Below are 14,496 nucleotides of genomic sequence, written 5' to 3'. Positions count from 1 at the left end.
TATGGAAATGCATATAGAAAAGCAAATCTCTTTGTTCACCATCCAAAGGTGTCAATGTAGGTTTCTGGCATGTCTCCTTAGACCAGGAATTCCAGATGTGGGACCCCATAACGAAAAAATCCCCCTCTGTGTGATCAGTTGCCCCAGTAGTGGGTTCCTACTTTGGTTGCTACCAGTTTGGTGGGTGATTTCCGCCCCCTAATGCATCAATTAGCCGAGAGGATGAAGAAACGAAAAGCTAGGAGCAACCCTCCCCACCTGCCCACACACCTGTTGTTTCTTTTATCCTCTCAGCTGATGGTCAGAGGAACCAGTTTGGCTGTACCGGTAGGTTGTTTTTTACTACCAGTTCCGCTGAACTGGTCCAAACTGGTAGCATACCACCTGTGATGACCCGGGGCATGGCACAAAAGCAACAAAGTCACAAAAGAAGGTAAAGTCCCTTTAATTCCTCCAACTTGGCCCCCAATGTCCAGTTATCATCGGCTGGAGAAAAAACTCTCCCAAGAACAGTTTTTAAAGGGAAGAAATTCCTTCCAAACCCAAAGTACATCTAGATTATAAATAAAAAGCAACACAAACCACGCTGCAGCAATTAATGAGAGCAGGATAAGGGATTGCAGACTTCAAAAGATAACGAAACACCCACAGTTGGGAGGATGCCAGAACCCCGATAAGACTTGACAGACAAAGATAATTCATGCTTTGCTTCTAGCAAGGTACTGTGCGCAAACACCCTTTTCAAATCCTGTTCTCCCAGCTGCAGCTAATGAAGGGAATTAGGGCCCTTTTCTTCCCTGTAACCCACATTGCTCCCTTTTCCATTCCTCCCTGTGTGCCCTAGGATGAAGAGGGGGTGGGACTGGGTCTTCCTCTAATTGCCGAGCCAGACTGTGCCCTTCCACAGTTTCTTCCACAGCCTCCGGAGCCACATTCCCACTCCCTGTCAGCTGCTCGACCTCCCCCTCGGAATTAGATTCCAACAGGGGCATGACACCACCACTGAATTGCCCCATTACCCTTAGCAAGGTCACCTGCATATTGCCTGAGCATCCCAAAATATAAGAGAAGGCCAGGGAGAGCCTGAGGAAGGAGTCAAGAGAGGAATCAGCCTAGAATCATTACGTTCCCACAAGAGGTCTCAGTCCAACCCTTCTTGAATTCTGTTGATTCTTATCCAACACCAATTTAATCCTGATCATTAGCTGATTAGATTATTTTGTATAGGCGTAAGCAATAAAGCTTGACTAGAACTTATGGATTCCAAGACAAGAGTCTGAACAGTCAAGATGGGAGTTGAAGGGAAATGGTTAGGATATCCATGCTGTAAGGCATCCAGAAAGTATCCATGATGTCAATCACTCTGAGACATATTCTCTCCAGTTGATTTATTTAGGAACAGATTTGGTACGTTTAAGGCAATTTCCCCAAAAGAAAGTATTTTTGTGTGTTACACAGAATCCACCTTCTCTCCTGCCACTTATACACTTCATAAATCATGAGAACCAATTAACTGCAACTGGAATTTCTTAGTACGACATACAGAATGATCTTGAACTTTTCAACTCCTCCACCTCCCCTTGAATTATGTGGCAGCTGAATTTCAAAGCTGACACATGCCCTAAAACAGGGGTGTCACGATTTCATTGAGGGCCACATCAGGGTTGTACTTGACCTTGGGGGTGGGGTGGGGGGGGCATAGCAAAGGTGGGTGTGGCCAGCTTGATGTCACTCCTGTCGGGGGTGCCTGTGGTGCTTTACTCTGGCAAGATTCTGTCTATTAGGTGTAAGCAAACGAAGAATGGACCTTGGTCGGTTTTGGCTTGGCCTGTCCTCAAAACCTCCCTCACCGTGCCGTCCTCCTGTCCACTTCTTTGCGGGCCCCTGTCCTGACGGGGAAAAGACAATGCGTCTTGGAGTCTAAAGGGACTCACCTGGTGTTGTCAGAATCGATGGTGTGGAAAAGTTTCTCCAACTCCTCCTCATTAAGAGTTCCATCAGAAAAGAAGGCCTGGAATTCTTCCAAGGACAATTTCCCATCATCTGCAAGCAACACAACAGAAGGTGTGAGGGATTACCAGCAGTAAAAGGGCAGTGGGTGCAGAACAGAGGTGTTCTGACCAAGGCTTCACAAAAGAACGAAGCAGGCTCCTTCTCCCGACAAAACCCCTTTGCATTATGCTAATGTGAATTCCTATCATTCACATCCAGCAAAGTCCCGGCAAACAGTCTTTCAAGGGTGAATTACAACCACAGACCTTGTCAGGCTTGGAGAGTTGCCAGGCCAATAGCTTCTAAGTGCAAAGTTGTACAAGAAAATACTTGGCAAGGAGTCAGGATCAAATCTTCATACTAATTAAACGAACTAATTGTCTCCTACAAACACCACTCCCCTTTCGCTGCTCTTTATTCCTTATGGGAGGGACCATCCACCATCCACTTGTGCCTTTACTCCCGAGTGGACCCTTGTTCCTTAACCCTTCCCTTCTCCTGGCAATTCTGCGCATGCACTCACTGGGAACAGGCTCCAGCTGTTCTTCTGCCCCACTGATCTCCGACTCCGAAGGCAACTGATAACTGTCGGATGGCCCTGGCCCCACCTCTGCCTCTGATGCAGAACCCTCGTCAGAGCCTTCCTCAGACTCCAGGACTGGCCCATGTTCCACCCCAACCTCCTCAATGTCTGAGTCTGCTGCCAGCACTGTTGTCAGGCCGCAACAACAGGGGAAGCATAACCCATACAAAGACATGCAACAGTCAGGGTCACAAGCTATGATGGGTGCCAGTCTGGCAGAAAGGAAATTCCATATTCATCCATTAACTCTTTCTGGGAAAGTCCCTTGCCTATTTGTGTGATAGACTGATTGTCCAAGTTGGTCTAAAGGCACCTTCCTTCATGCTTTGGGGCACTGTTGAAGTCTCTAAACAAATTATTCGCCAGGCATGTAGTTTTATCTTAGCATGAAATAACCAGTGACAAAATAGTGGAGAATATTTCTTAAGAGGTTATGCAGCAAGACAGATCATTCTGGTTCATTTTAGTTTGCACAGATTAACCCAGATGAATGACAATTATGGCATGTAACAGTGGTCTATTTGTGGTCTGAGACTGCAAAAAAAAAAAAAAAAGAAAGAATTTTTCTTCCTCACTGTAAAGAAAGCTAAAGACTGGAAAAAGAAGAATTCGATTTTGGCAGTGGTTTGGTCTTCAAACTTGTTTCCATTTAGTTCCCAAACATTTCATCACCAGACCAGATAAGTCTATAGGATAAGTATGTCTATAAAATAAGTCTATAAGATAAGACAATACGACTAGATAAGTCATCAACAGGTTTTTCTTCAGATAAGTCATCAGCAGGTTTTTCTTGCCCTATTCCTCTTTAGCTGACGATGTTAACCATTTGGGAACTAAATGGAAACAAGCTTGGAGAGCAAATCACCGCCAAAATCTAAAACCCAAGCTCCAAATATTTTTGATTATGTCAAAGAAGAATTAGATTTAAACAAGACATATCTAGTTGAACAAAGAGAAGGACTAGTAGTGACATGAGAGCAGTCTTCCAATATCTCAGGGGCTTCCCCAAAGAAGAGGGAGTCAAGCTATTCTCCAAAGCACCTGAGGGCAGGACAAGAAGCAACGGATGGAAACTAATCAAGGAGAGAAGCAACTTAGAACTATGGAGAAATTTCCTGGCAGTTAGAACAATTCATCAGTGGAACAACTTGCCTCCAGAAGTTGTAAATGCTGCAACACTGGAAGTTTTTAAAAAGAGATTGGATAACCATTTGTCTGAAGTGGGGTAGGGTTTCCTGCCTAAGCAGGGGGTTGGACTAGAAGACCTCCAAGGTCCCTTCCAACTCTCTATTCTATTCTATTCCATTCCATTCCATTCCATTCCATTCCATTCCATTCCACTCCACTCCACTCCACCCCATCCCACCCCACCCCACCCCACCCTATATGTTCAGTTCCTACAATTAATTTTTATCTCTTCTTCCCCTTTATTCCAGTGCATATAGAGTGATAGACAGAGCATTATCCCACACACGAATTAATAATAATTAGCTAATATCAACTCCCTAAATATCCCCCAAAGTTTAAATCTTTTTCCAAAAGCTACAGCACACAACTTATTAAAAGTTAGCAAGATCTGACTTTGATACTTGGGCAAAGCACAGTTCAACCTAGCCTTTTATCCTTTCTATGTAACTTTTTTAAAATCTAGCTAATATTTTTAAGCACAAGGAGCACTCTTAAGCGGTGAATTGACTAAATGTCAGGAGTTAGGAGGTCTTAAAGAGGAGGTAGATTTGTGAGATACGAAGAACCAAGAGCACCAAGGGAAACTGGAAAGGATAATTACCTGCTTTTAAAAAACAGTGGCTGGGCAATTATAATCCTCTGTATATCTAAGAGTGCAAATTAAAATAAGCAATGCTGAGTTGAGATCTTGCTGGATCTTACAAGCTCTATGAGGAAGCCACCCCAAAATAGACTGAGGTTCAAAAGTACAATATACTACAGATATGCCGGCTTGATCTAATTTGATCAGTAAGAGTGTTCAGAAATTGCACACTGTTAGAACCGCAGCATCAAAACTACAAAAATTCTTCCTTCAAAACAGGGGTATCCAACCTTGGCAATTTTAAGGCTTGTGGACTTCAACTCCCAGAATTCCCCAGCCAGCCTTGCAAGTGAAGTTGCCAAGGTTGGACATCCCTGCTTTAAAGCACATTAAATATACATAGATTCAGGGCTGCAGATTCAGGCAGACTTTCAATCAGGCAATTTCAGACTGTTTGGGACAATAGAAATCACACATATTCTTTTATATTGCGACTTCTACTCCAATTAAAGACATATTTGACTTCATTGACTTGCTTGATCAGTCTTGGAAACCAAGACATTTAGATGGGTTTTCAGTAAATTATTTGCAAGGAAACTAAGTTATATCTGAACATGAAATAGTGGAGGGTTATTTTTAAGGAGTTTGCTGTAGCAAGACCAACCCTAATGGATCATATTCCTTCTGTTTCACTTGGGTTTGCACAGATCAGCCTAGATGAATGTCTATTATGGCGTGTAAAGGTGGCTTCATTGTGGTCTGAGACTATTAAAAAAATAATTTTTCTTCCTCATTATAAAGAAAGCCTAAGGCTGGAAAAAGAAGAATTAGCTTTAGACAAGATATGCCTAGTCTAGCGAAGAGGAGAGGAGAGGAGAGGAGAGGAGAGGAGAGGAGAGAAGAGAAGAGAAGAGAAGAGAAGAGAAGAGAAGAGAAGAGAAGAGAAGAGAAGAGAAGAGAAGAGAAGAAGTAAGAGTGACAAGATAGCATCTTCCAATATTTGATGGGCTGTTACAAAGAAGAGAGGATCCACCTATTCTCCAAAGCATCTGAGCGCAGGACAAGTAACAGATGGAAGATGATCAAAGAGAGATCCAGTCTAAAACTAAGAAGAAATTTCCTGTCAGTGAGAACAGTTAACCAATGGGAGGATTTGCCTCCAGAAGTTCTGGATGCTCCATTACTGGAGGTTTTTAAGAAGATATTGGACAAGATGGAATCGGATCTCCTGTTTGAGCAGGGACTTGGGACTCGAAATCCTTCCCAACTCTGTTCCGTATTCTGTACAATGTAAAATCATTGTGATGACACCTATTTATTCGAAATACAAATTTGGCAGAGATTTCCTTTCCTTCTATAAATGAAGGCTAATAAAGTAAGTAGCGTCAACTGCTAATTTTCATGCTGGATGTCAAGATAGTAAAAAATTGCAAGACTGCTTCAGAGATCTGTCTATCAACTCACACGAGATGGTTTTTTTCAGTCTTCCCTGGCAGGTTATGAATTGCAGCTCCACCAGAGTTTTATTGATTGTCCTTCATTCGGCCTTCACAAAGTTTGTCAAAATGCCCCCAGGTATTGTGGTTATCTGGCAGTAGGTGTGGATGTCTGAGGAAAGAGAGGACTCAGATGAGGGGCCAGGACCATTAGGGAGTGGACTACTGCCTTTCAGAGTTTATGGGGGCTGGCAGCAGTGATGAGGAGGTTCCCGAGGAGCCTGTGCCAAGTGTACGTGCACGCAGGATTGCTCACAGGAAAGAGCAGTGACAACAGCACGGGCAACTTGGGAGTAAGGCTACAAGATAATGGCCCCTCCTTCACAAAGATAAAAGCCAGCTGTGAAACGAATGTACTTTGCAGAAGGCAAAGACGTTTTAAAACCCCAGCCTCATGGATATTCCAGTATCCTGAGTTTATGTGTGAAGATTCTTCTTATTTTGCAAATTATTTCTTGTCTGTTATCTTTTGGCAAGTCTTGCACAGCTCGGCAAGGCTCGTGCTTATCGCAGCTAAATATTTTGTAAAAGCATTACAAGGTTTCTGTTCCTTTTGGGTTGTGTTTGATTTGTTGGAAAAGGGTGTGGGTCAGAACACCAGGCCTTTTGCAGCCAATGGTTTGGTGCCCACCTCACAATCCTAGGAAAAGACACAAACTACTTTAAGAAGTTGGGGACAGAAGCTATGTTGGTGGCTTCCAAAATACCTTTGAGGCTCAGTTCCAAATCAATGCAGAATCTTCTTACGAAGGGTGATTCATTGACCACTGAAAGTTGACAGGTGGCCTGTTCCTGTCCTGAAGACAGGGACAGTCCTGAAGACTATTTTTCAGGAGGTTTTTGGCCACTATTTAAAATGGAAAAAAAATAATTTCCCAAAGTCTCTCTTTTTTTTACTTGATTTGTCAGTTGCTTACAAGATAATAAGTATAAGTATAAACATGAATAAGAATACAGGAAATAGGTACAAATAAATGGGGACAATAGGACAGGGATGATGGGCACCAGTGGTGGGATTCAATTTTTTTTACTACCAGTTCTGTGGGCATGGCTTGGTGGCCATGGCAGAGGAAGAATACTGTAAAATCTTCAGTCAGAGGTGGATTTTCCAGTTTTCCGAACTACTCAAAATTTCCACTACCAGTTTTCCAGAGTCAGGTAGTGCATTATTCTCTTAAGCAAGGTTTAAGTTTTGGTTGAAGAAAGGTATTACGTTATAAGAATTCCAGGAATTGAAACATTTCCAAACCTGTGATAGTCTTAAGAACATAGAACAGTTGGAGTTGGAAGGGAGCTTAGAGATCTTCTAGTCCAACCTCCTGTTCAAGCCAGGAGAACCTATAGCATTTCAGAGAAATGACTGTCCAATCTCTTCTTAAAAGGTTCTAGTGATTGAGCACCCACAACTTTTGAAGGCAAGTTAAGTTAGTTGTAAGCCCCCCCCTTTTTTTCAGTTTTATTGTAACTTTGAATGGTCAGTGAATGAATAGTTGTTAAGTTGAGGACTACCTATATTAAGAAGGGATTCAGGGTAGCTTTTCTCTGATGTAAAAGGGAGGGAAGGATGCGCACTGTCAGACTTGCAAGATTCTGCTTATAGTGGTCTATCTTGGTTAAATGTGGATCTGGTGTTACTGTGGAATTGATTTTCCACTCTGGTCTTCCTCAGGGGTACAATATTTGAGCAGAGCCTCTATTCATATTGTATCCTTCAACCCTGTCTCCACTTCCCCCTGACAATAAAAAGTGGGATAATTTGAATATTGTTCTGCCATCTGGACCGATCTCAGTGCGTGAATGTTGTCTTTAAGGATTTCAGTTGATGCTGGATCAAAACCTGCCTTGTAATTTTTCAAGTTTTTTTCCGTCTTGCAAAAGAAGCTTCCATTTTTTTTTCTTCCTTGATGTCAAAGTGCTGAAGAATTTCCTTTCAACATCTTTGACAGCATTGGTGAACTGATTTTGTTGTCAAAACCAGTCACCAACTGTCCTGATCCTTCTGTCGTTCACAGCCTCCCAGGATGCTCATTTTACCAACCTAAAAATATTTTCACTATTGACGTAACCAAAGCACAAATAGGCAGAAGAGTTCCAGTGGAAAGATGACAATGCAATGAAAGATAACACTTCTAGTCTAGTCTGTTGAAAAGGAGAACTACGAGTGACATGATAGCAATGTTCCTGTTGTGGTTCGCTGGCAGCCTGTGCAGACAGCAGTGGAATCGGACAGTGGGGAAGAACAGGGACCAGTCCAAGAGTCTGGGGAGGACTTGGACGAGGGTCCTACATCCGATGCAAAGATGGGGCCAGGACCATCTGAAGTGGGGTGCTGCCTCCGGAAGCTCCAGAGTCTGGCAGCAGCGAGGCAGAGGAACAAGAGAAGCCTGTTCCCAGTGTGCGTGTGCCAGAGGTGCTAGAAGGCAAGAGCAGCTAAGAAAAAAGGGGTGACTCGGGAGTAAGGCTTGGAGGTGATTGCCCCTCCCCTAAGGTATAAAGGAAGTGCAAAGGTAGAGAAAACTTTGCAGGAAGCAACGTTGTACGCTCTGTTTGGATTAAACCTTGAAGCTGTGTGGGGACTTTGTACTTTGGTTGTTGTTTTTTTTACAGTTAATTTGGCACTTTAGTTGTTGGCAGCCATTCAAAGGAGATAAAGGTGGGTGCTTATCTCAAGAGACTGTTTGGGACTCATTATGGGCTGGAAATGAACATAACTCCCAGCGTTGAAATAAAAGAAGAGTTATTTGGACTTAGCGTGTGCTTAATTACGGTCTCAGGAAGCCTTGGTCTGAACAGTTCCAATATTTGAAGGGTTGCCACAAAGAAGAGAAAGTCAACCTATTCTCCAAAGCACCAGAAGGCAGGACAAGAAACAATGGATGGAAACTAATCAAGGAGAGAAGCAACCTGGAATTAAGGAGAAACTTCCTAAATGTGAGGAAAATTAACCAGTGGAACAGCTTTGCCTCCAGAAGTTGTGAGTGCTCCATCACTGGAGGCTTTCAAAAAGAGACTGGACAACCATTTGCCTGAAATGGTACAGGGTCTCCTGCTTGAGCATGGGGTGGACCTGAAGACCTCAAAGGTCCCTTCCTAACTATATTATTCTGTGTTCCATGTTCTTGAAATAAATGGGAAAGCAAGTAATGCCAGTAGTGAAGTTCTAAAGAGGACCTCAGAGTGACCTGAGAGTGACAATCTCACCTCCGCAGACCTTGGGGTGAAAATGGACGTCTTTCCTCCCACATTTTCACTTTCACTAACAAGAGCACCAATGCTTCCTCTGATGAAAGCCATGAGGGCAGCAGAGGTCAATATCTACGGGCTCCTCTTGTGATTACCACCGTGATGAGTGGAAGTGTGGAACCTGCTATGGAGGAAGATTGTTGTGGCTCCGATGCCTGAGCCTGCGTTGTTAGAGGAAGAGGACTCGGGAGATGAGAAGGAGGAGGAATTGGGAATGCCTTCCTCCCCAGGACCTTCCTCTTCGGCAATGCCTTCCTCCCTGATTATGCCTCAGGTTTCGGCAGATAACCGAGAGGGACAGCCTGAGGCTAATCAGGAGGAGGAGGGCATATCGGAGCAGCCTCTGACAGGAAATCAAGTAGACGAATGCTGGCTTGATCTGAGGCAGCGTCGCAGGAAAAAGTGTGAGCTGCAACGCAGGAGGCGTGGGTGAATCAGAGACTGAGCTGAGTTATTGACACACCCCACAGGGGATAAAAGTGGGTGTGTTTTCTCTGGGAACTCTGTACGGGACAAAGTGCTACTTTTTCGGTTGGGCTTCGGTGTGTTTGGTTTCTTGAAAGCTTCAGTGATTAATTCCTTTGGTTATCTTGTCGGACTTGGCAGGCAGCGTCTGTTATATGGCCAAGAACATTGTCTGTATAAAGGAATTAACTCTGTGAATACTGAATCTTCTTGCCTGCCTGTTTTTGTTGGAGTTTGGACTTTTCAGCTTCCTTGGAAAGGTGACACATAACAAAGATTATATGGGGGAAGCATGAATTAATGTTGTTGTTGTTGTTTTCAGTCACTAAGTCATGGCCAAAGCATGCCAGGTTCCCCTGTCCTCCACTGTCTCCCAGAGTTTGTCCAAATTGATATTCAATGCACTGATGACACTATCTAACCATCTCTTCCTCTGCTATCCCTTTCTCCTTTCGCCTTCCATCTTCTCCAATATCAGGGGCTTCTCCAAGGACTCTTCTCTTCTCATTTGGTGGCCAAAGTATTTGAGCTTCAACATCTGACCTTCCAAGGGACAAACATGGTTTATTTCCTTGAGGATTGGCTGATTTGATCTTCTTGCAGACCAAGGAACTCTCAAGAAGATTGTGATGACCCAGGGTGGGATACAAAATAAACACAGTCACAAAAAAAAAAACAGGTGAAGCCCCTTTTATTCCTTCACTTTGCTTCCAAGCTCAAAATATCCTTGACTGAAGACAAAACACTCTCACACAAACAGTTACAAGAAGGAGGAAAAAAGCAACACAAACCAGGCAAGATAGGGGCTTGAAGATGTCCATAGATGTCAGAACACACACTGGGAAGGACGCCAAACTCAGAGAGGAACCACAAACTAGAGATATTTCCATGCTTTGTTTCCAGCGCTCTCCTGTATGCATGTCTGTCCTCTTATTCGGTTGTCATAGCTGCAGCCCATGAAGAGGATCAAGGCCCTCTCCTCCTGAGTAGACCACGTCTCTCCCTTATCCTCTCCTCCCTGCATGCTCTAGGATAGAGAGGGGATGGGCCTGGGTCCTCCTCTGACTGCTCAGCTGGCCTCTGCCCTTCCCCAGCCTCCTCCACAACCTCTGGAGCCACACTTCCACTCCCTGTTGGCTGTTCCTCCTCTCCCCCAGAGTCAGTCTCCACCAGGGGCATGACAAAGACCCTTCTTTAGTACTGCTCTGTAAAGCCTTGGTAAGTCTACTACTGCTTTATAAAGCCTTAGTAAAATCACACTTAGAATACTGCATCTAGTTTTGGTCAACATATTATGAAAAAGATGTAGCAACTCTGGAAAGAGTGCAGAGAAGAAGAACCAAGATGATTAGGGGGCTGGAGGCTAAAAAATATGAAGAACAGTTGCAGGAATTGGGTTTGTCTAGTTTGTGGAAGAAGGACGACTCAGGGTGACATGTTAGCAGTGTTCCAGTATTTGAGGGGCTGCCACAAAAAAGAGGGAGTCCATCTATTTTCCTAAGAATCAGAAGGCAAGAAACAATGGATGGAAACTAATCAATGAGAGAAGCAGTCTAGAACTAAGGAGAAATTTCCTAAAAGCGAGAACAATGAACCAGTCAAATGGTTTGCCTTCAAAAGTTGTAGATACTTGTGGATCATTGGAGGCTTTTAAGAAAAGACTGGACAGCCATTTGCCTGAAACGGTATAGGGCCTCCTGCTTGAGCAGGGGTTGGACTAGAAGACCTCCAAGGTCCCTTCCAATTCTGTTATTCTGTTCTGTCCTCCAACAGCACATGAATTAATACATCATATCAAATACAGAAAATAGATTGTTTTGCCTCTGGGAAAGAAACGGAAGTGAATGAAAATACTGAATTGGTTGATGACGACAGGAAGAGAATTATGAATGAAAACACTAAAACAGATGTCAATAAAATTGAAGGCATCTGCGTTGTGGAGACAGCCAGAGGCTGACGACAGTTGCACATTATGCTCCACTGAATGGGGAGAATGGAAGAATCCGGAGTTGACTTTTAAGGGGAAAAAAAGCCCGTTCTCAATGAATGGGTTCCCAAGGAGAAGGAATTCTAAGCCACATGAACGGAGGGATAGAAACACAATGAAAGAAAACAGAGAAAGCAATTAGATGATTCAGAAAGAGAGAGAGAGGAATGCATCAGATTGGGGACTGGGGAGATTCTACTTAGAGAAAAGGACTCTTCGTTTTGAATACATGGGTTAAGCTAGGAGTAAGGCAACTATGGTAACTTTGCAAACTGTGGTACTTCAACTCCCAGAATTCCTCAGCCAGTTAGAAATTCTGGGAGTTGAAGTCCACAGGTTGTCAAGTTGCCATAATTGCTCATCTCTGGGCTAAGCATGTGCCTAGTCATGGGAAAGGAATTAATATAAATCTACGGATATAATAAAAAATTGAGAGAACTGGGGGAGGACGCAAGAGGGATGAAAGGGTTTTAAAAGTGGAATAGGCCATTATTGGTAAATCAGATTAAGTCAGATTAACAGAGTTGGAAGGGACCTTGTAGGTCATCTAGTCCAACCCGCCATCCAGGCAGGAGACCCTACACCATTTCTGACAAATGTCAGTCCAGGCTCTTCTTGAAAGTCCTCAATTTACAATCACAATTAGGACTATAATTTTTGCTGTAAGTGGTTGCAGTGGTAAATCAAGTCAGACCAGATATTATGACAAGTTTTACAGTGGTTGTTAAGTGAATTGCATAGTCATTGAGTAAATGTCAGGATTCTGGCAGTTACCCCAATTAAATCATGAGTCTCGAAACAAACTTCAAAAACTTCAAAAAGATTTATTGGGAGTTAAAATGTCCGGCACTGCCTGGGTGTAGCTGACTCTGAGACACATCATTCATTGTCACCCTTGACCCTGGTTTTCCCCCGCTCCCTGGGTGTATCATAATTCATATTCTCCAATGGGACACATCCATAGCCAAGAGTCATCCATCATGCTCTCCAGTTAGAATTTTGCACGGCAGAAACTTCAGTCACCTGGTTACCATCTTTGAAAACTATTTACGGAATGCACTTTTGGTTTCCAAGCTGCCGCACTGCTCCCTCCTCCCTTTCTGTTGGCAAGTCTAAAAAGAGCATAGAAATATTTTATGCAGTTATTAAGTAAATCCAGTTTCCCCAATGGGTTGTTTTTTGCCAGAAAAAGATCCTCACGTTATCTCAATCACATGACCTCAAGATCCTGCAACCAGTCAAAAACGCGAGCCAGTTGCCAAACATCCGAACTGTGGCCATGTGACCATGAAGGCCGTGCAAAGGTTGTTAGGGAGGACCGTAGGCCCCAAGTCAGAAATACGAGATCTGCATGAAAGCGTGTTAGAAGAAAAACTAACCTCCCTGCAAAATAAATAGAAAAGAGCTTCAAGAAGACTTGGAAGCTATTCGAAACACGAAGAAAAGAGTGAAATTACAGAATGCCCCATACAGAAGCCTGCCGAGATACAGTAGGCAGAAGAAATCCTCAACTTAATTATATTTAGCAAAATTTCTGTTGCTAAGTGAGACAACTGTTAAGTAAATTTTTCTCCATTTCACACCATTTCGTAAATCACCGCCGTCATTAAGTTAGTCACCCGGATAGGGGAAAGAAAAACAGATGAGTAAACATTTTGTAAGACATCCAGAAAGTATCCATAATATCAATCACTCTGAGACTTATTGTATTACTTGATAGTTATGCAATTAATACTATAATGGAAGATAATATATGTTATAATATGATTGACGTTACCCTATTTGTTTATATATTACTTTATATTTGTTTATATATGATCATAATGAAGATGATGACGTTTGTATGTTGACACCTTGGACACCTAGAGAGCACACTGCTCAACATAGAAAGGAAATGTATTGAATTCTTTATTGTCATTGTATGTATATACACAGTATACATTCAACGAAGTTCACATAACACCCAGAGACCAGACCCAACACACACACACACACCAATCCCCAAACACCTCCCCACCCAACAAAATTACCCGCCCCCCAAAAAACATACAAGCATCCACACAACAGACCAAGTAATACTGTCCAACAGCTCACTGATGGTACTCCTTAAGTTCACTGTTAAGTGCAGTTATAGCCCCTGGATAAAAATTGTTCAGGAAACGTGTGGTCTGAGTTTTAATTGTTCTGCATCTTCTGCCAGAAGGCAACAGTTCACAAAGATTGTGAGCAGGATGGGAAGAGTCGCTGAGAATGTTGTGCGACTTCCTCAAACAGCGAGATGCGAAGATGTCGTCCAGGGCTGGTAGCTGGAGTCCAATGATATTCAGGGCAGTTTGAATGCTTTTTTGTCCTCTCCAGAGCTGCTCCTATCCTATGCAAGGATGCCATATGACAGGACACTCTCAATGGTGCTGTGGTAGTAGGGGAGAAGTAGATGCTGAGATAGATTTATCAGCCTCTTCTTCTGTGCCTTCTTCACAAGCATGTTAGCATTCATAGGCCATGAGAGGTCCTCTAAGATAGAAGTGCCCAGAAATGTATGATATAAAACAATAAAAAAATATTTAAAAAATTTTTTTAGTCACCCGGTTGTTAAGTGAATCTGGCTTCCCATCGACTTTGCTTGTTGGAAGGTCGCAAAAGGGGACCACATCAGGGCTCAGTTAGCAAAGGGTTCTCTGCCCAGTTGATGGGTGGACATTGGCCATGGTAGGCATAGCCTAGTTGGCCTCCTGCACCACTGCAGGGGGAGGCATTTTTGCCCTCCCTGGGCTCCGGAGGCTTTCCTCCAATCTCCGGGTGGGTGAAAATGGCCTCTGGAGGCCCCCTGGAGGCCAGAAATGAGCCCCCTTTTCACCCTTCCTGAGCTTCCGCATGGGCCCTGTATTCACCTGGAATACAAAACGGGCCTTGTGGCAACTCCTGGGAGGGGAGGAGCAGGGTGGGTGGGGCAAGCCGG

The 14,496-nt window shown here is 43.5% G+C and overlaps 1 protein-coding gene across 3 annotated transcripts in view; it reads right to left on the bottom strand.

Annotated features, from left to right (window-relative positions):
- Window positions 1-14,496, bottom strand: part of NECAB2 (N-terminal EF-hand calcium binding protein 2) — a 239,797-nt gene that overhangs the window by 168,944 nt on the left and 56,357 nt on the right. For all 3 annotated transcript variants that reach the window (XR_015744934.1, XM_087940473.1, XM_087940474.1), the window contains exon 3: window positions 1,935-2,043. Coding sequence is in view for 2 of the 3 variants with exons in the window: in XM_087940473.1 (XP_087796599.1) it covers window positions 1,935-2,043 (109 nt within the window). In the remaining variant the exon portion in view is untranslated. The remainder of the gene's footprint in view (window positions 1-1,934; window positions 2,044-14,496) is intronic.

This window comes from Pseudonaja textilis, chromosome 11, assembly GCF_049901715.1.
Source record: "Pseudonaja textilis isolate UNSWEBS1 chromosome 11, rPseTex1.2, whole genome shotgun sequence".
In the NCBI taxonomy this organism is placed as follows: Eukaryota; Metazoa; Chordata; class Lepidosauria; order Squamata; family Elapidae; genus Pseudonaja; species Pseudonaja textilis.
This window is presented reverse-complemented; position numbering and strand designations above follow the sequence as displayed.